Below are 21,994 nucleotides of genomic sequence, written 5' to 3'. Positions count from 1 at the left end.
ATAGACAGACCCCAGTAACATTTCAGTAGTAAAGGTATAGGCGGACCCCAGTAACATTTCTGTAGCAGAAGTATAGGCAGACCCCATTAACATTTCAGTAGTAAAAGTATAGGGAGACCCCTGTAACATTTCTGTAGCAGAAGTATAGGCAGACCCCGGTAACATTTCTGTAGCAAAGGTGTAGGCGGACCCCAGTAACATTTCTGTGGCAGTAGTATAGGCAGACCCCAGTGACATTTCTGTAGTAGAAGTATAGGCAGACCCCTGTAACATTTCTGTAGCAGATGTTTAGGCAGACCCCAGTAATATTTCTGTAGTAACAGTATAGATAGACCCCTGTAACATTTCTGTAGCAGAAGTATAGGCAGCCCCCAGTAACATTTCTGTAGCAGAAGTATAGGCAGACCCCAGTAACATTTCTGTATTAAAAGTATAGACAGAGAACAGTAACATTTCTGTAGCAAAGGTATAGGCGGACCCCAGTAACATTTCTGTAACAAAAGTATAGGCAGACCCCAGTAACATTTCTGGAGTAAAAGTATAGGCCGAGCCCTGTAACATTTCTGTAGCAGAAGTATAGGTGGACCCCAGTAATATTTCTGTAGTAACAGTATAGACAGACCCCTGTAACATTTCTGTAGCAGAAGTATAGGCAGACCCCAGTAACATTTCTGTAGTAACAGTATAGGCAGACCCCTGTAACATTTCTGTAGCAGAAGTATAGGCGGACCCCAGTAACATTTCTGTAGTAACAGTATAGACAGACCCCAGTAACATTTCTGTAGTGAAAGTATAGACAGACCCCTGTATCATTTCTGCAGTAACAGTATAGACAGACCCCTGTAACATTTCTGTAGCAGAAGTATAGGCAGACTCCAGTAACATTTCTGTAGCAGAAGTATAGGAAGACTCCAGTAACATTTCTGTAGCAAAGGTATAGGCAGACCCCCAGTAACATTTCTGTAGTAACAGTATAGACAGACACCTGTAACATTTCTGTAGCAGAAGTATAGGCAGACCCCAGTAACATTTCTGTTGTAAAAGTATAGGCAGACCCCATTATCATTTCTGTAGTAAAAGTATAGGCAGACCCCTGTAACATTTCAGTAGCAGAAATATAGGCAGACCACAGTAACATTTCTTTAGTAAAAGTATAGACAGACCCCAGTAACATTTCTGTAGCAGAAGTATAGGCAGACCCGAGTAACATTTCTGTAGTAACACTACAGACAGACCCCTGTAACATTTCTGTAGCAGAAGTATAGGCAAGCAAACACCAGTAACATTTCTGTAGCAAAGATATAGGCGGACCCCTGTAACATTTCTGCCTCCGAAGTATAGGCAGACCCCATTAACATTTCTGTAGTAAAAGTATAGGCAGACCCCTGTAACATTTCTGTAGCAGAAGTATAGGCAGACCCCAGTAAAATTTGTGTTGCAAGAGTATAGGCGAATCCCTGAAACATTGGTGTACCATTAGTGTAGGCGAAGGATGGAAAAATTAGTTAGATATCAGTATAGGCGAGGGCCAGAAAAATTATTGTACCAAGAGTACAAGTGTACCCCTGAAAAATTGCTCAACCGAGAGGGCAGGTGAAACCCATAAATATTTTTTAAAGATAGAGCTTGCTGTTGCCTAATTTGTAACAGGCAGCCCTGTTAAAAAAATTTGTTTATGTTAAAGTATCAATACTTTTGAAACTTTGAAAATTGTAAAAAAATTGTAAGCAGAGCCTTTAGGGTCGCTGAAAAATTGGCAGTTCAGCATGATGACATGATGTTTCAGGAGGAGGAGTATGAGGAGGAGGACTAATATCCGAGAGAGATTGACAAAGCTAATTCCCCCTTTTTTTCGGTGATAGAGAATGCTTTTTTCTCCGGTTGCAGCGAAAAGAATCTTTAGGTTCCGCTGCTCTCCGCCAGTGGAGAAGAGAATCCTGGGGAAATCCAGGCTTTGGTCATCTTTATGAGTGTAAGCATGTTGGCACTGGTAGTTGACAGGTGGGTACACTTATCCGTGATGATACCCGCAGCTGCCCTAAACACCCTCTCTGACAAGACGCTAGTGGCAGGGCAAGCCAGCACCCCCAGGGCGTACAGCGCAAGTTCGTGCCACGTGTCCCGCTTTGACACCCAATAGTTGTATGGAGCAGAGGCATCACAGAGGACTGTGGTACGATCGGCTACGTACTCCCTCACCATCTTTTTATAGTGCTGCCTCCGACTCAGCCTTGACTGGGGAGTGGTGACACAGTCTTGCTGGGGAGCTATAAAGCTGGCAAAGGCCTTGAAGAGTTCTCCCCTGCCTGCGCTGGACATGCTGCCTGATCTCCGTGCCTCCCCTGCTACTTGGCCTTCGGAACCGCACCTTCTGCCACTAGCGCTGTCAGATGGGAAGTTTAGCATCACTTTTTCCACCAGGGCCCTGTGGTATTGCATCACTCTCGTACCCCTTTCCTCTTCGGGAATGAGAGTGGAAAAGTTCTCCTTATACCGTGGGTCGAGAAGGGTGTACACCTACTAATCCGTGTTGACCAGAATGCGTCTAACGCGAGGGTCACGAGAAAGGCAACCTAACATGAAGTCAGCCATTTGTGCCAGGGTACCTGTACGCAACACATCGCTGTCATCACTAGGAAGATGACTTTCAGGATTCTCCTCCTCCTCCTCCTCCTCCTCCTCTTCAGCCCATACACGCTGAACAGATGAGGCAAGCAGCATGGGTACCCTCTGCAGCGTGCCCAGCTGTCTCTTCCCCCTCCTCCTCCTGCTCCTCCCCCTCCTGCTCCTTCTCCAAAACGTGCTGAGATATAGACATTAGGGTGGTATGGCTATCAAGCGACATACTCCCATCCCCCGTCTCCTGATCCAACCGCAAAGAGTCGGCCTTTATGCTTTGCAGCGAACTTCTTAGCAGGCATAGCAGCGGGATGGTAACGCTAATGATTGCAGCATCGCCGCTCACCATCTGGGTAGACTCCTCCAAGTTTCGGAGGACCTGGCAGATTTCTGCCATCCAGGCCCACTCCTCGGTAAAGAATTGGGGAGGCTGACTCCCACTACGCCGCCCATGTTGGAGTTAGTATTCAACTATAGCTCTATGCTGCTCATAGAGCCTGGCCAACATGTGCAGCGTAAAATTCCACCATGTGGGCACGTCGCACAGCAGTCGGTGGTCTGGCAGAAAAAAGCGATGTTGCAGGATCCTCAGGCTGGCAGCGTCCGTGGTGGACTTGCGGAAATGTGGGCAGATGCGGCGCACCTTGCTGAGCAGGTCAGACAAGTGAGGGTAGTTTTTTTAAAAACTGCTGAACCACCAAATTGAAGACGTGGGCCAGGCATGGCACGTGTGTGAGTCGCCGAGCTGCAGAGCCGCCACCAGGTTACGGTAGTTGTCACACACGACCATGCCCGATTGGAGGCTTAGCGGCGAAAGCCAGAGGTCGGTCTGCTCTGTCAGACCCTGCAACAATTCAGGGGCCGTGTGCCTCTTGTCACCTAAGCTGATTAGTTTCAGCACGGCCTGCTGACGCTTGCCCACCGCTGTGCTGCCGCGCAGCGCCATACCAACTGCTGACGACGTGCTGCTCACATTTCTTTATTGAGAGGTAGAGGTTGCGTAGGAGGAGGAGGTGGAGAGTTTAGGGGAGGTGGCATAGACCGCCACAGATACCAGCACCGAGGTAGGACCCGGTATTCTGGGTGTGGGTAGGACATGAGCGGTCCCAGCCTCTGACTCGGTCCCAGCCTCCAACAAATTCACCCAATGTACCGTCAGTGAGATATAGTGGCCCTACCCGCCAGTACTTGTCCACGTGTTCATGGTTAAGTGGAGCTTTCCAGTAACCCTGTTGGTTAGGGCACGATTAATGTTGCAGGAGACGTGCTGGTGTAGGGCTGGGACGGCACATTGGGAAAAATAGTGGCGACTGGGGATCAAGTAGCACGGGACCGCCGCCACCATCATGTTTTTGAAGGCCTCCGTTTCCACAAGCCTGTATGGCAGCATCTCCAGGCTGATTAATTTGGCAATGTGCAAGTTTAAAGCTTGTGCGTGCAGGTGCGTGGCGGCATATTTGCGCTTTCACTCTAACGCTTGTGTTAGCGACAGCTGAACGCTGCACTGCGAGACATTGCTGGATGGGGTAGAGGACAGTGGAGGTGAGGGTGTGGGTGCAGGCCGGGCGGCGCTCGTGCCTGTGTCCTGAGAGGGGTATTGGATCTGTGTGGCAGGTTGGGGCACAGGGGAAGAGGCAGTGGTGTAACCCGGAGGCGGAGAACGGCCTTCGTCCCACCTAGTGGTGTGCTTGGCCATCATATGCCTGCACATGCTGGTGGTGGTGAGGCTGGTAGTGGTGGCTTCCTGGCTGATCTTGGTGCGACACAGGTTGCACACCACTGTTCATCGGTCGTCCACGCTCTCACTGAAAAACATCCACACCTTTGAACACCTAGCCCTCTGCACGGAGGCGTGGCATGAGGGGGTGCCTTGGGAAACATTTGGGGGATTCTTCGCTCTAGCGTTGCCTCTACCCCTGGCCAATCCACTGCCTCTTCCAACCTATCCTGCTGCTGCACTTGCCTCCCCTTCTGAAGCCCTGTCCTCAGTAGGCTTAGCAAACCAGGTGGGGTCAGTCACCTCATCGTCCAGCTGCTCTTCATCCGAATCCTCTGTGTGCTCCTCCATTGGACTTACTGCCCTTACTACTACCTCACTGACAGACAACTGTGTCTCATCATCATCATCATCCTCACCCACTGAAAGCTCTTAAGACAGTTGCTGTAAGTCCCCAGCCTCATTATCCGGACTCCGGGAACTTTCCAAAGGTTGGGCATCGGTCACGACAAACTCCTCAGGTGAGAGAGGAACCAGTTTTTCCCACTCATAGCAGGGACCCGAGAACAGTTCCTGGGAGTCTGCCTGCTCATCACAATATGTCATTTTCATGGAGTGAAGACGCTGGGAGGAAGGAGCAGCAGCAGCCAGAGGATTCAGAGTTGCAGTCCCTAAGCCGGGAGTAGTGGACTGCATTGAAGACTGGGTGGTCGATACATTGCTGGATGCATTTTCTGCCATCCACGACAGGACCTGCTCACACCGCTCTGTTTGTAATAAAGGTCTACCACGTGGACCCATAAATTGTGATATGAAGCTGGGGACCCCAGAAACTTCCCTCTCTCCTAATCCCGCAGCAGCCGGCTGTGATTCACCTGGACCAGGAACTTGGCCTGTGCCCACACCCACGTGTAATAAACAGCCTAATGATGTGCCAAGTTTCATTTGTTTAAACTGTGTTAAAGTTGAGTGTATATGTGTTTTTGTGATTCTGGTCCTTTAAGACAGCAGCCACTGCAATGGGAATGTGATGCTGGAGGGACACACCCCTATGAGGTCAGCCTGCCTGACTGCAGACACAGTATGAGAAGGAAGCAGAATGTGACGACACAGGGGGAGCAGTAGCCATCTTTGCAAGAGAGAGTACCAAGTGTCTGTGCTGCATTGAGAGTGTTTGAAGATCTTAGAGGACTTTTCTGTGCAGCTAACCTTTGTGTAATTCAGTCCAGAGGCAGACAGAGTGTAAAGAGACAGTACATTCAGTGGAGCCATGCTGAAAGGACTGTGCCCAGTGGCTAACCAGTAATACTGACATTGTGGCTGTGGACATTGCCACCAAAGTTAAAGACTGGCAGTGCTGTTGAGTACCGGACAGTAACTGCAAAACCCTGGCTTATATCACACCGGGGTGTATGGATTCTGCAGGACTGTCAGGGTGCTGAGCTACTTGCTGTTGGATTCCTTTGCATCCATTTTCTTTTCCTGCCTGCTGAGAAGGATCATATTGCCTTGGATATTGTGATAACCGTGAGGAGAGGACGCTTCGCTATACAAGGAAGGGACGACATTGGGCCCCAACGCGCGCTTCTACAAACTGCAAGCAGTCCACTGGTCCGGACCACTGGTAAGAGGGGTGCGCACCCAAATGTGAAGTTAGGGTCAATTAGGGATAGTTTTGGGAATATTGTTCTTTCAGTGTCCGTGCTGTGGAGGTGGACATAGTAAACGTGGAATATATTGTGAAATCCAACTTGAATTGTTCCAACTATACTGTGTATTTTGCTGGTCCTTATTCCTGTTCTTTTACCATTAACTTGCCTTTATTAACCTGTAGTAAATACATGGAATCTTAGGCTACAAATATCTTTCATCTTACCAAGAAAATAACATACACAAAATCTGCATCTGGATTAAAAGGCCGCAGCATTTATTTAAACTGGGTTAAAACATATTAAATATCATAAAATATATAAAATGTAGACTCAGTCCGTCCACCTCAAGTCTACCAAATATAATAAAATCAAATATAATATAACTTGGGTCCAGACGGCCTAAGTCTCCCATATTATAAAGCCTTCAGCTCAATTCTGGTTCCTTGACTCACCGAACTTTTCAATGCATTGATGAGAGGAGCCACCCTGCCCAAACAAGCTGTGGAAGCGCACATAACTTTAATTCATAAACAAGATAAGGACCCGGAGTTATGTGGCAACTATCGCCCGATCTCTCTTATCAATTTTGACATTAAATTATGGGCCAAACTCCTGGCTAAAAGAATGGAGAATTTTATTCCCCTTCTAGTCAATGAGGAGCAGGCAGGTTTTGTGCGGGGGAGGGAGGGCAGAGACAATTGCCGTAGATTACTTCACGCAATACGCCTAGCCCAAAAGTGCCACATTCCATTAGCTCTTGTAGGCACAGAAGCGGAAAAGGCGTTTGACCGAGTTGACTAGGCTTATATGAAGGAGGTCCTGGACCACTTCAACTTTCCCCCGGCGTTTGTTTCTGCCATCTTCTCCCTGTACGCAGCCCCATACGCCAGGCTCAAAATAAATGAAATTCTATCAGCCCCCTTTAACATTAAAAATGGAACCCGCCAGGGCTGCCCACTTTCCCCCACGTTATTTGTTTTAGCACTGGAACCCCTCCTTCAGCTAGTAAGGCACGACCCAGAGATCACGGGACTTACCTGGGGAAATCATACCCTCAACATAACCGCCTTTGCAGACGACATAGTCTTTCTGGTGTCGAATCCTGAGAAGGGCCTACCCAAATTAGTAGAGCTCCTTAACAGTTTTGGTTTAATATCTAACTTCAAAATTAATTATGGGAAGTCAACGGTACTCAACGTGTCTATCCCAGCGAGCCGGAGCAGACAATTAAAGGAGAACTCTCCTTTCACCTGGGCGGACTCTTCGCTAGACTTCCTGGGAGTCAAAATAACTAAGGAGTTACATAACCTCTATGCAGCTAACTTCCCGCCCCTATTAGGACAGATTAAAAACCTTCTGAGTTCATATGACATCCCCTGTATCTCATGGTTCGGGAGAAAAAACATTTTAAAAACCTATATTCTACCTATAGTGCTCTATAAAATAAGGATGCTTCCCATTCATCTTCCAATGAGCTTCTTTGGAGCAATGCGCAGGACATTCGCCGGATTCGTCTGGAGGCAGAGGAGAACGAGGCTGGCCTACAGCTTAATGATTAAGAGGGGAGCGGAGGGCGGCATTGATCTTCCAAACATCCAGGACTTATACCGTGCTTCACATATAGGCTACTGGATGGACTTGGTTTATCCAATAAAGGATCAGTTCTTTGCCTCTTTGGCAGAGAACGCAGGAGATGACTCGTTCGTAGAAGATCTATGGTTCCCCTCAAAAATCAAATGTGGATCCAAAGACTTCAACCCACTAATTAGAGGCCCCTGCGAAACATGGGCCAACCTGAGAGGGGAATTGGCCCCCGACCCATCCCCGCTTGCTCCACTTAGCTCCATACCGAAACTACTAAACATTCCCTTCGATCTCGCCTCCAGGTCAGTGTGGAAAAGACTCAGCTCGCTTAACGTAGGAGATCTCCAAGCACTAGCGCATTAAAACCCCACTGACATCCTTACAACCTTATTACCGCAACATAGCCTTTCATTTCTGCAACAGGCATCTGTCGAGAAGATATTTGCTGAATTCTTCAAAAGATTTTACTCCACCAGACCTCTGACGCACTTTGAGAAAGCACTGAAGGAAACTAACCCAAAACTTAGGAAATTAGCGTCGGTTCGGAAACAATTTATCATAAGAGCGTCCTCAACCAAACCACCATTCCTATTATCATGGGAAAAAGAGTTAGATATCACTCTCTCCTCATACAACACACAGTCAATTTTGAACACATCATTCGGCCTCTCCCCGTGCGTATTAGCTCAAGAAAACCACTACAAATTACTTGTCAGGTGGTACAAAACGCCACAATGGCTCCACACTTATAAATTAGCACCACATGGGAGATGTTGGAGATGTGATAAAGAGCCAGGTTCATATCTCCATATTTGGTGGAGTTGCTCAGGGTTGACATCCTTTTGGAGGGAGGTGGAGGAGGTCATGAAGAAAATTGCTCCGATTCTACATCTCTCCCGAGATGATATTCTTATGGAGACCTTCTCCTACGTTTCACCCAAAGAAAAATAGACTCGCTGCCTTCTTGATAGATGCCGCTAAGGCCCTGATACCCTCTCTGTGGCTCCAAAAAACCCCTCCTTCAGTAACTCAATGGCTGGCGAGGGTGGACGCAATTTGCAATTTAAAGGAACTCTCTAGTTGGTCCAGGGGAGCTCATGATAATTTCCTTCACACATGGGGCCCATGGAGAGAACTGAGATGTGCCCCCTTGATTTGAGACGACAGGCAACCCAGAGGAGAATACCCTCCCGACATCTATAAAGAGTCATCCCCCCCCCCCCACGAGAGGGAATCCACACCGACTCTGCCTTTCCCGGAGAGACGTTAACACAGGACAATACAGGGAGTGGGAACCCCTACTCAACCCCTACCCCCAGAGGCGTACCCAGCACCCTATGTCTGACGCAGACCCTGACTCTACAAGATACTTGGCTACAAGCACTCTTCGTGATCTGATGTCACTTAGAGGCTGGGCCTCTATACACAGCCTGGACGAGCATCCCCTCCTCCCCACCTACCCCCACGTACCTCGCCCCCTTCCCCTATAGCTACATTATACTCCAATCTTCGTTCCCCCCCCCCCCCTTATGTGTCTTGTGTCTTGAGTCTGTTATCATTTGTTGTTTAATTTCTACTGGAGTACAGATCTCTGAAGAGGTTTCATTTCTTATGAAGACCCCTGTTGTAAAAAACTAACTGAACCATTTCTGACGCCTTACAGAGACAGATCCTTTGATGTTTCTTTTATAATATGTCAACGAACCTGTTTTAACTTTGATTCACGATATCTCCTATCTCTGCCTCCATATGTTTTACTGTTGTACTATATGTGAAATTATTCAAAACTTTAATAAAACTTGATTTAATTAAAAAAAAATATATATAAAATAACCTGTAGACTTAGTCTTGCATACTCCAGTCTACAGCACCAAAGTCCTTATAATAACCTTTCTGTCCACCCGCAGGAGGCGGGCGACATCCCACCCGGCCATGCTCATCCTATGACATGCCCCCCCTCACAACTGCCGCAGCCATTTCAATCATTTTTTTGAAAATTCATGTTAAGAATATCAAGAGCAATATCAGATAGATGTACCTGGTCCGCCCTGTAAAACCCAGGAACGAACCCTTCTAATTCTCTGTGATGAAATGAGAAACCCCCATTGGTTGACATCCATCTTTCTAGAGATCTATTCAACCGTCTTCTAATCTTTTCCATAATCATAAACTTGGGGAACGACCAAATTTTCCGGGGTATTATTTCTGATAACACTATTCTGGTCCCAGGGAACGTAGACTTTGTTTTCCACAGCTCCTTTCTGATCTCAAGAATCAGGTTGTATGTCTACAGCCTTCCAACATCATTTCCTCCTAAATGAATAATCAAAATGCTTAGCATCGGCAGCACTGCCTGCTTCTCGAACAGCAACGATGTCAAGGAGGGCCAAGACATACCCCTGATTCCACACCAATAGATCTCATAAGAAGATGTATCCAAACCCAAATTCCTTGTGTAGCAGCGGCTTACCACCCTTTGATGAGCCCAGAATATAAAAGTGTCCTACAATCCAATTTATCTCTCTTTGAGAACCTAAAACAAAAATCAAAGAACATTTCAAGGCAACATTATTGGTCCGAACATATAATTGAAATCGATTTGATTCCCATCTACCGATACTCTTAATATGCTCTTTGCTGAAACCCAACCTAGCTGGCTCTGTGGCAACGCCAATTCTAAACGAGTGCGATGTCACTTTAACCCCATTGCAACCTGCCTTCTTAAAACATTTCTTTAGCACACTTACAAATTCAAATCGTGACAGCGAAGATCCGTCCACATGGCAAAAGAACGATCCCATCTTTTGCGGACGAATCCTCAAATACCTTTGTAAAGCTCTGACCGGGCACAGGTTAGCAGAGGGATTCTGAAACAGCTGAATCCATATCCCTCTGCCTAACCTATCAGTCTTTGTATGTTTTAAAAATAATTTCACGTGATTGCCCTGATTAAAGGGGTTGTCCCGCGCCGAAACGGGTTTTGTTTTTTTTTTAACCCCCCCCCCGTTCGGCGCGAGACAACCCCGATGCAGGGGTTAAAAAAACAACCCGCACAGCGCTTACCTGAATCCCGGCGGTCCGGCGTCTTCATACTTACCTGCTGAAGATGGCCGCCGGGATCCTCTGTCTCCGTGGACCGCAGGGCTTCTGTGCGGTCCATTGCCGATTCCAGCCTCCTGATTGGCTGGAATCGGCACGTGACGGGGCGGAGCTACACGGAGCTACACGGAGCCCCATAGAGAAGAGGAGAAGACCCGGACTGCGCAAGCGCGGCTAATTTGGCCATCGGAGGGCGAAAATTAGTCGGCACCATGGAGACGAGGACGCCAGCAACGGAGCAGGTAAGTATAAAACTTTTTATAACTTCTGTATGGCTCATAATTAATGCACAATGTATATTACAAAGTGCATTATTATGGCCATACAGAAGTGTATAGACCCACTTGCTGCCGCGGGACAACCCCTTTAAACACGACAGACACTAATAACGGTGAGCAAGTTACCTTGGATTGGGACAAAAATTCACCACATCTCAAAGCTCCAAAATAAGCCACTAAAAAGGCACAGTGAAATAAAATACTCTCATACTCTGAAGTGCAGACAAAGCTGAGAACCGCCACTAACTTACTCAATAAACTAAACGTGATGGCCGACCTCTGATCTGCGGCAAAAGCAACCGTTTTAAAACCGCGAGTCAGAAGCTTAATTTGCTTATATGAATTAATTGGCGTTACATTCAACCATTTCTGAAAAAAGGATATACCTGCCAAAAGCTTCATAACAGAGTTATAAGCCAACCCCGACTTAATCTTTGAACATAAAAAAGAAATGCAAACATTCACATCTTGTGAACTCTCATATACTGCCTTCTCCTTGCAAAAACATCTCCAAGCTTCATTATACTCTAACCAAGTCTTCAGCGCTACAGATCTGGACAAAAGCTGAAAAATCAACTCAGCATCAGGGCCCAGAGATGTTCGGGACATTACACACCAATTAAATCCCCTTCTGGTGCCAGCTCCCTGAAATGTAGCATCTGAAAGCAAGATAAAGTAGGGACTGAGACCTCCTGTTGACTAAGACTGCTCTCTGTGCTTTGACATAAATGTTCTACTTTAAACAAGCCCACACTAACAGTTTCAGCAGTCTTGTAACCGGCTCTGATTTGGATACAAAACAATTCAATGCTAGTAGAACTCCTCTATTATCAGAACAAAATAACAATCTACTATTACACAACTTTTCACCCCACAGATACAATGCTACCACTAACGGGAAAACCTCTAACAACACTGCATTCTTCAAGAAACCTTTTGATAGCCAAGATTCATGCCATTCCTCAACAGACCACTCACTCAGCAGCCCTGCCGCATAACCACTTTTCGATTGTCCTAATCTTAACTTCAAATTCTGTGTCTGTCAAAAACTTTTTTGCCATGCGGTGGGACCATTAAAATCAGTCAGAAAGCTCAACCAGATGCTCAGATCTTCCTTCATACCTGTAGTTAATCTAACATGCAACAAAGGTGAAACCAACTCTTTCATCGCCGAAAATAAACCTCTGACAAAAATTCTACCCACTGGAATTACACGACACGCAAAAGCCAACTGGCCCGCCATTTTCTGTAGCTCTTTCAAAGTAATTTTCTTCTTGCGCAGTACACCACTGATCAAGTTGCACAATCTTTCCACTTTCTCAGCCGGCAGACGAAATTCCATGCTAATGCTATCAATAACTATCCCTAGAAACTGTAGCTCCACACAAGGCTGAACTGTCTTCTCATGAGCCAGCGGGATTCCAAAAAACTCCATCATCACACAAAAACCTCTCAAAACTTCAGCACATTTGTTACTTTCTGGATGACCTATAAACAAAAAGTCATCTAAATAATGCATAATACCAACTAAAGGGAACTCCCTGCTGACCACCCACTCTAGGAATGAAGAACATAGCTCAAAATAGTAACAAGACAGCCTAAACCCCATGGGTAATGCCATGTCAAAAAAGAAAAAAAAACATCAAACTGAAAACCTAAAGAGTTAAAGCCAGCTGCACACACCGGAAGCAATCTGAATGCTGCCTGTATATCAGCCTTAGCCATCATGGCACCTTGACCAAATCTCTATGATAAAACTAACGCTGAATCAAATGAAGCATACTTCACCACTGCCTGACCCCCATCCACGTCATCATTCAAGGAAGCATTAGGGGGAAAAGACAGGTGGTGAATGACCCGGAAAGTATTTGCTTCCTTTTTTGGCGCTAGACTCAAAGGAGATAACCTGAAATTCTCAAAAGGAGGATTACTAAATGGTCCAGCAACCCGGCCTTCTTGAATCTCCTTTAGGATTTTATCACGCACCACATCCGGATGCAACTTGACCGAACTTAAGTTTTCCACCCAATTACACCCGGAGCCTTTAAAACCTGGGATAAAAAAATCTGACTCAAAAACCTTCTTCAATGAGTTGGGCCCTCAGGCGCTCTGGGTACCGTCCTAACCACGGGAGCAGCCTTCCCAGCCTCACTGGGGTTGAGGCCTTTAACATGCAAATCCCTCGGACCAACCTGAGAGCTGGCTGCTGCAGCCTTGCGAAAGCACTTTACCACAGGGTGCAATGCATTACAGAAGGAGCACTCGTACTCCCCATTTCAAATTGGGGTATATCGCCAGCTTTTGACGAAACATTTCATCGTAAGTAAACCATGACGATCCGCCAAAGCTGCGATATGCCTCCAATATAATGTCTATATGTTGCAGAATGCCTGCAGTCTTAACCGACGACTTCTCAGATAACACTGCCGCATAAATGCGAAACGCCAGCAACCACACATTGAAACTCTTGGGGCGCTTTTTTTTCTTCTTCTTCTGATTTTGCAGTCTCCTTGCCTGATGGTAATAGTGGCAAGAGTTCCACAAACTCTCCGCGCCAGATTTTCTCCTTAGTGGCTATTGGCAGGTGAAACCCCAGCGGTGTCAGCTCACAGGGCAGAGCTTCTTTAACCCATTTAGGACCAGCCACTGTATATATACGGCGGCTGGTCCTGGGCTTAGAGGACCGCCGATAGTAAAAATACAGCGGTGCTTTAAGTCTCCTGCCTCTGCAATCAGTCAGAGCCAGGAACGGGTTATCAGTAGAGATGAACGAACGTACTCGTCCGAGTTTGATACTCGTTCGAGTATTAGCGTGTTCGAGATGCTCGTTACTCGAGACGAGTACCACGCGATGTTCGAGTTACTTTCACTTTCATCTCTGAGACGTTAGCGCGCTTTTCTGGCCAATAGAAAGACAGGGAAGGCATTACAACTTCCCCCTGCGACGTTCAAGCCCTATACCACCCCCCTGCAGTGAGTGGCTGGCGAGATCAGGTGTCACCCGAGTATATAAATCGGCCCCTCCCGCGGCTCGCCACAGATGCATTCTGACAGAGATCAGGGACAGCGCTGCTGGTGCCGGAGCTGCTATAGGGAGAGCGTTAGGAGTTATTTTAGGCTTCAAGAACCCCAACGGTCCTTCCTAAGGCCACATCTAACTGTGTGCAGTACTGTGGAGGCTGCTTTTTGCAGTGTTGCACTTTTTTTTTTTTTTTTGTATATCGGCCGTGCAGAGCATTGCGTCCTGCAGTAATTTTACATTGTCCAGGGCCAGTAGTAGTGAGGCAGGGACAGAAGACATATTTAGTATATATAGGCAGTGGGCCTTTCCAAAAACATTTGGGGAAAAAAATCTATTTGGGCTGCCTGTGACCGTCCTCAGTGTACTGGGTCTCTGCTGGGGGTAGTTGTCCTAATTCATACGCAGCCAGCTAAGTGTTACAGCAGGCTTATGCACAATTCTCTTCTGCCTCTGTGTTGCCTCTTACATCACCGCTGTATTCCTGTCCACAAGTGTACTGGGTCTCTGCTGGGGGTAGTTGTCCTAATTCATACGCAGCCAGCTAAATGTTACAGCAGGCTTGCGCAAAATTATTTCCTGCCTCTGTGTTGCCTCTTACAACACCGCTGTATTCCTGTCCACAAGTGTACTGGGTCTCTGCTGGGGGTAGTTGTCCTAATTCATACGCAGCCAGCTAAGTGTTACAGCAGGCTTGTGCAAAATTCTTTCCTGCCTCTGTGTTGTCTCTTACATCACCGCTGTATTCCTGTCCACAAGTGTACTGGGTCTCTGCTGGGGGTAGTTGTCCTAATTCATACGCAGCCAGCTAAGTGTTACAGCAGGCTTGCGCAAAATTCTTTCCTGCCTCTGCTGTGCGTTCCATAAGCGAAGTCAGCCTCCAACCACAGGCCAATAAGCGGCACATTTAATTACAGCGTTCTGTTTCTACACTACTGGTAATACAGCATGCTGAGGGGTAGGGGCAGGCCTAGAGGACGTGGACGCGGAGGCCCAAGTCAGGGTGTAGGCACAGGCCGAGCCAGTGTGGTGGCCAGGGGTAGAGGCAGGGCCAGACCGAATAATCCACCAACTGTTTCCCAAAGCGCCCCCTCGCGCCATGCCACCCTGCAGAGGCCGAGGTGCTCTAAGGTGTGGCAGTTTTTCACAGAGACGCCTGACGACCGACGAACAGTGGTGTGCAACCTTTGTCGCGCCAAGATCAGCTGGGGAACCACCACCACCAGCATGCGCAGGCATATGATGGCCAAGCACCCCACAAGGTGGGACGAAGGCCATTCACCGCCTCCGGTTTGCACCACTGCCTCTCCCCCTGTGCCCCAACCTGCCACTGAGATCCAACCCCCCACTCAGGACACAGGCACGAGTGCCTACCGGTCTGCACCCACACCCTCACCTCCGCTGTCCTCGGCCCCATCCAGCAATGTCTCTCAGCGCAGCGTCCAGATGTCACTAGCGCAAGTGTTTAAGCGCAAGCGCAAATACGCCGCCACGCACCCGCACGCTCAAGCGTTAAACGTGCACATAGCCAAATTGATCAGCCTGGAGATGCTGCCGTATAGGCTTGTGGAAACGGAGGCTTTCAAAAGCATGATGGCGGCGGCGGCCCCGCGCTGCTCGGTTCCCAGTCGCCACTACTTTTCCCGATGTGCCGTCCCAGCCCTGCACGACCACGTCTCCTGCAACATTGTACGCACCCTCACCAACGCGGTTACTGCCAAGGTCCACTTAACAACGGACACGTGGACAAGCACAGGCGGGCAGGGCCACTATATCTCCCTGACGGCACATTGGGTGAATTTAGTGGAGGCTGGGACAGAGTCAGAGCCTGGAACCGCTCACGTCCTACCCACCCCCAGAATTGCGGGCCACAGCTCGGTGGTGGTATCTGCGGCGGTGTATGCTTCCTCCACTAAACCACCCTCCTCCTCCTCCAACGCAATCTCGCAATCAAGATGTGTCAGCAGCAGCAGCACGTCGCCAGCAGTTGGTGTCGCGCGGCGTGGCAGCACAGCGGTGGGCAAGCGTCAGCAGGCCGTGCTGAAACTACTCAGCTTAGGAGAGAAGAGGCAGATGGCCCACGAACTGCTGCAGGGTCTGACAGAGCAGACCGACCACTGGCTTTCGCCGCTGAGCCTCCAACCGGGCATGGTCGTGTGTGACAACGGCCGTAACCTGGTGGCAGCTCTGCAGCTCGGCAGCCTCACGCACGTGCCATGCCTGGCCCATGTCTTTAATTTGGTGGTTCAGCGCTTTCTGAAAAGCTGCCCACACTTGTCATACCTGCTTGGAAAGGTGCGCCGGGTCAGCGCACATTTCCGCAAGTCCAAGACGGACGCTGCCACCCTGCGAACCCTGCAACATCGGTTTAATCTGCTAGTGCACCGACTGCTGTGCAACGTGCCCACACGGTGGAACTCTACGCTCCACATGTTGGAAAGACTCTATGAGCAGCGTAGAGCTATAGTGGAATACCAACTCCAACATGGGCGGCGTAGTGGGAGTCAGCCTCCTCAATTCTTTACAGAAGAGTGGGCCTGGTTGGCAGCCATCTGCCAGGTCCTTGGAAACTTTGAGGAGTCTACCCAGATGGTGAGCGGGGATGCTGCAATCATTAGCGTCACCATTCCTCTGCTATGCCTCTTGAGAAGTTCCCTGCAAAGCATAAAGGCAGATGCTTTGCGCTTGGAAACGGAGGCGGGGGAAGACAGTATGTCGCTGGATAGTCAGAGCACCCTCATGTCTATATCTCAGTGCGTTGAGGAGGAGGGGGAGGAGTATAAGGAGGAGGGGGAAGAGACAGCTTGGCTGACTGCTGAGGGTACCCATGCTGCTTGCCTGTCATCCTTTCAGCGTGTATGGCCGGAGGAGGAGGAGGATCCTGAAAGTTATCTTCCTAGTGAGGACAGCCATGTGTTGCGTACAGGTACCCTGGCACACATGGCTGACTTCATGTTAGGATGCCTTTCTCGAGACCCTCGCGTTACACGCATTCTGGCCACTACGGATTACTGGGTGTACACACTGCTCGACCCACGGTATAAGGAGAACCTTTCCACTCTCATACCCGAAGAGGAAAGGGGTTCGAGAGTGATGCTATACCACAGGACCCTGGCGGACAAACTGATGGTAACATTCCCATCCGACAGCGCTAGTGGCAGAAGGTGCAGTTCCGAGGGCCAGGTAGCAGGGGAGGCGCAGAGATCAGGCAGCATGTACAGCGCAGGCAGGGGAACATTCTCCAAGGCCTTTGCCAGCTTTATGGCTCCCCAGCAAGACTGTGTCACCGCTCCCCAATCAAGGCTGAGTTGCCGGGAGCACTGTAAAAGGATGGTGAGGGAGTACGTAGCCGATCGCACCACCGTCCTCGGTGACGCCTCTGCCCCCTATAACTACTGGGTGTCGAAGCTGGACACGTGGCCTGAACTCGCGCTGTATGCCCTGGAGGTGCTTTCTTGTCCTGCGGCTAGCATCTTGTCAGAGAGGGTGTTTAGTGCGGCTGGGGGAATCATCACGGATAAGCGTACCCGCCTGTCAACTGACAGTGCCGACAGGCTTACACTCATCAAGATGAACAAAGCCTGGATTTCCCCAGACTTCTCTTCTCCACCAGCGGACAGCAGCGATACCTAAACAATACGTAGGCTGCACCCGCGGATGGAAGCATCGTTCTCTATCATCATCAAAAACAGGGACCTTTTTGCTTCATCAATCTGTGTATTCTATTCCTCCTCCTCCTCCTGCTCCTCCTCCTGAAACCTCACGTAATCACGCCAAACGGGCAATTTTTCTTAGGCCCACAAGGCTCAGTCATATAATTTTTGTAAACAATTTTTATACGTTTCAATGCTCATTAAAGCGTTGAAACTTTCACCTGAACCAATTTTTATTTTAACTGGGCTGCCTCCAGGCCTAGTTACCAATTAAGCCACATTAACCAAAGCGATTAATGGGTTTCACCTGCCCTTTTGGTTGGGCATGGGCAATTTTTCTGAGGTACATTAGTACTGTTGGTACACCAATTTTTTGGGGCCCTCGCCTACAGTGTAATCCAATTAATTTTTTGCCCACCTGCATTAAAGCTGACGTTACATCAGCTGTGATGGGCATTGCAATGGGATATAGTTATGTACTGCCGGTGGCTTCCTGGCACCCACCCATGCTGTGGGTCCACAGGGAGTTGTAACTGCATGTGTCCAATTCTAAAGAACCCCAGTCTGACTGGGGCATGCAGTGTGGGCCGAAGCCCACCTGCATTTAATCGGACGTTACCTCAGCTGTGATGGGCACTGCAATGGGATACATTTATGTACAGCCGGTGGGTTCCAGGGAGCCACACATGCTGTGGGTGCACACGGAATTCTCATTGCGGAGTTGTACCTTCCTGTGACTATTTATAAAAAAATGCGGTCTGACTGGGGCATGCAGACACCTTGACAGAATGAATAGTGTGTGGCAGATAGGTTCCCCATTGCTATGCCGACGTGTGCAGCTCCTGATGGCGGTGGCACAGGATTATATTTCTCATTGCTTCTGTACAGCATTGTGGGCTATCGCCCCGCCCCTTTTAAAGAGGGTTGCTGCCTGGCCGTGCCAACCCTCTGCAGTGTGTGCCTGCGGTTCCTCCTCATGGCAGACGCACTTATAAATAGACATGAGGGTGGTGTGGCATGAGGGCAGCTGAAGGCTGCGCAGGGACACTTTGGTGTGCGCTGTGGACACTGGGTCGTGCCGGGGGGTTGGGCAGCATGTAACCCAGGAGAAGTGGCAGCGGAGTGTCATGCAGGCAGTGATTGTGCTTTGTTGGAGGTAGTGTGGTGCTTAGCTAAGGTATGCATTGCTAATGAGGGCTTTTCAGAAGTAAAAGTTGTCGGGAGGGGGGGGCCCACTCTTGCCACTATTGTGGCTTAATAGTGGGACCTGGGAACTTGAGATGCAGCCCAACATGTAGCCCCTCGCCTGCCCTATCCGTTGCTGTGCCGTTCCCATCACTTTCTTGAATTGCCCAGATTTTCACAAATGAAAACCTTAGCGAGCATCGGCGAAATACAAAAATGCTCGGGTCGCCCATTGACTTCAATGGGTTTCGTTACTTGAAACGAACCCTCGAGCATTGCGATAATTTCGTCCCGAGTAACGAGCACCCGAGCATTTTGGTGCTCGCTCATCTCTAGTTATCAGCTGTTAGTGACAGCTGACAACCCGGAGCAGAAGGCAGGAGGGGTTTTTAACCCTTCCTGCCTTCTGCTTCCCCAATATACAGTGCTCAATGAACACTGTATGTGCAAAGTGAAAGTAAGATGGACTTTCACTACGGGAGCCTCGGGGGGTCTTGTGACCTCCTGGGATTCCCTGCTACTGCAGAGCTGGAGGGTCAGACTTAGACCCTGGCAGCTCTGCAGGTGACTAATGTCACCACAGAGGTTGCTTTCCCCTGTAACTGAGGATCCTATGGACGCCCCAGCGTCGAAAAAAAAAAAAAGTGAATGTCCCCCAGAGGTCTTATATGACGTCATGGGGGACATAGATAGTAAAAAACACAACTACATAAATAAGTAAAACAAAATAACAGAATAAAACAACAATACATAGATAAGAAAGAGAATAACACAAAGCCGATGCCAGCAAAAACTGTCGCCGTATACGCCCTGTAAACCCAAACCATACATACTATATATCAAAATGTCCGAAACAAATAGAGGAACCCATTTCCATACTTTATTTTAGTGTAAATATAAAAATAATTTTTTAAAAATCTATAAATGTTAAAAAAATCATTTTTTTTTAGCATTTTACCCCCAATAAAACTAAAAAACGGAAAAAAAAGTCAGTGAAAAAGATATTAAAAAAATAGTCCTATATGTTGAGGAAAAAATAACGCAGCAAAACTAATTTTCTTAGCTAAAGGAAAAAAATGGAGGAGCAAAACCGCCACATGGGTAAAATCCCTAAAAACGGTCTGGTCCTTAAGGTACAAAACAACCTGGTCCTTAAGGGGTTAAAACACTGTGAGCTCACACCAGCCTTGTTAAAGGGGTTGTCTCACGAAAGCAAGTGGGGTTATACACTTCTGTATGGCCATATTAATGCACTTTGTAATATACATCGTGCATTAATTACGAGCCATACAGAAGTTATTCACTTACCTGCTCCATTGCTAGCGTCCCCGTCATCATGGATCCGTCTAATTCTGATGTCTTCTTGCTTTTTTAGACGCGCTTGCGCTGTGCGGTCTTCTTCCTGGTGAATGGGGCCGCTCGTGCCGGAGAGCTGGTCATCGTAGCTCCGCCCCGTCACGTGTGCCGATTCCAGCCAATTAGGAGGCTGGAATCGTCAATGGACCGCACATAGCCCACGGTGCACCATGGGAAAGGACCCGCGGTGCATCGTGGGTAAAGATCCCGGCGGCCATCTTGGTGAAGGAAGAAGGAAGACGTCGCAGAGCGGGGATTCGGGTAAGTAATATATATTTTTTTTTTTAACACATCCCTTGGGGTTGTCCTGCGCCGAACGGGGGGCCTATTGAAAAAAAAAAAACGTTTCGGCGCGAGACAACCCCTTTAACCATCAATGGGACCGCTGGTGCAGCTATCCATGACACTGCTGGGGACTCATCCTGCACAGTTAACCCTCTATTTAACCCCACTGACTGCTGTATCCCTGAAGCACCCGCCTGTAATAACCCTCTCAGGGTCAGCAAAACACTATCTAATGATGCAAACGCCAGCAATGGCTGCCATAAACCTTCGTTGCCAGAGGGCAGCGAAAAACACTGCCCTCCAGAAGTCTCACCACCACTGGAGCTCGTCGCTGCTGTTATTCGGATGGCTGGCCCTTCAGCTGCTGTGAAGCCCAACGGTGTCCTCCTGGAACTGTCCTCCGCTGGCTTGTGACGCTGTGGGGAAACTGATGGAGAATAGCGCCTGCTGCTCTTCTGTGTTTGCTTACTCCTAGCGCGGGTCTGCCTCTCCACAACACCTGATACTAAAGCTTCCGGCGGGCATCCAGTCTGCCGCTCCGACGCCAACATCCTCACTGGACGATGCTGCAGCACTTCTAGTGGAGTCCCTCCGGGGCAAAATGACCGCTGACCCGGTACCTCCGGCATCCTCCAGGTCACTTGGCTCAGAGGCTAAAAGGGAGATATCCTCCAGGCTGGCAGGTAAGGCAGACCCACCTGCAGCAGGAACTTCCAGGCAACGTCTCAGCCACTCCTCACCCCCTGCAGCCTCCGCTCTCTCACTATCAGCTGCCTCAGCAAGTCCTCCATCACACAGCTGGCAACCTTGAATGCTGTGAGGAAAACTGTGACAGGATTCTGCAGCTTGACTTAGTGATTTCTCCTCTCTTGTTTCCCGCTCAAACCTCCACCAATCACAGCCTGTTGCTAGGCCTTTGCCTCACAGAGACCTTCTCTCCTGATAGGTCACTGCCATTATCTTCTTGGCCAATCATTCTCTGTTGCCAGGCTTCCCAGCTTCCATAGCAGACTCCTCATATTATAGCTGACCCTAGAGTGACTTAATAGAAACAGGTTAGAACCCCCCCCCCCCCCCCAACAACATCAAATATAATATATTAAATCCAATACAAACCATTTCCATCTACCTTCTATTAAAGTTATTAACCCTTTCCGCCCCCAGATTCCATGAGGCCTCAGTCCCCTAGCTTACTTCTGCCGTACATTATTCTTAACTTGACCACCCCATGTGCGTCCTTTCTGGTTGCGGAGCCCAAACCACCTGCCTTGCTCTCAGTTCAGACATGCAGGTACATCCGCGTCCGCGTCCCCGACCCTTACCCCTACTCCTCATAATGGCGGATGAAGAATAGAGCAGGGCCCAAATAAATTACCCCACTGTACAGCACTGACAACTGGGCCTTAATTCACCGCACACAGAGACTTGTAGATAGCGGAGGCTCTATGCTGTGATTTGAATAAAGTAACCCGCTGTCTTGCACTGATACCTAGCGGTAATTTACTGCTCGCAGAGACTTGTAGATAATAGAGGCTGTATGGAGGGGG

At 48.6% G+C, this 21,994-nt stretch overlaps 1 protein-coding gene and 1 pseudogene across 1 annotated transcript in view; both read left to right on the top strand.

Annotated features, from left to right (window-relative positions):
- The window catches only part of LOC136612155 (zinc finger protein 850-like), a 460,849-nt pseudogene that overhangs the window by 149,138 nt on the left and 289,717 nt on the right, over positions 1–21,994 (top strand).
- Positions 13,121–21,994, top strand: part of LOC136615634 (uncharacterized) — a gene marked incomplete at its 3' end in the record, with an annotated part of 35,376 nt that continues 26,502 nt past the window's right edge. Inside the window, exon 1 of the mRNA XM_066594173.1 lies at positions 13,121–13,268. Within this exon, the coding sequence (XP_066450270.1) occupies positions 13,121–13,268 (148 nt within the window). The remainder of the gene's footprint in view (positions 13,269–21,994) is intronic.

Source organism: Eleutherodactylus coqui, chromosome 1 (genome assembly GCF_035609145.1).
Source record: "Eleutherodactylus coqui strain aEleCoq1 chromosome 1, aEleCoq1.hap1, whole genome shotgun sequence".
NCBI classification, from domain to species: Eukaryota; Metazoa; Chordata; class Amphibia; order Anura; family Eleutherodactylidae; genus Eleutherodactylus; species Eleutherodactylus coqui.
Note: the sequence above shows the minus strand (reverse complement) of the source record. Positions and strands in the feature narration are given on the sequence as shown.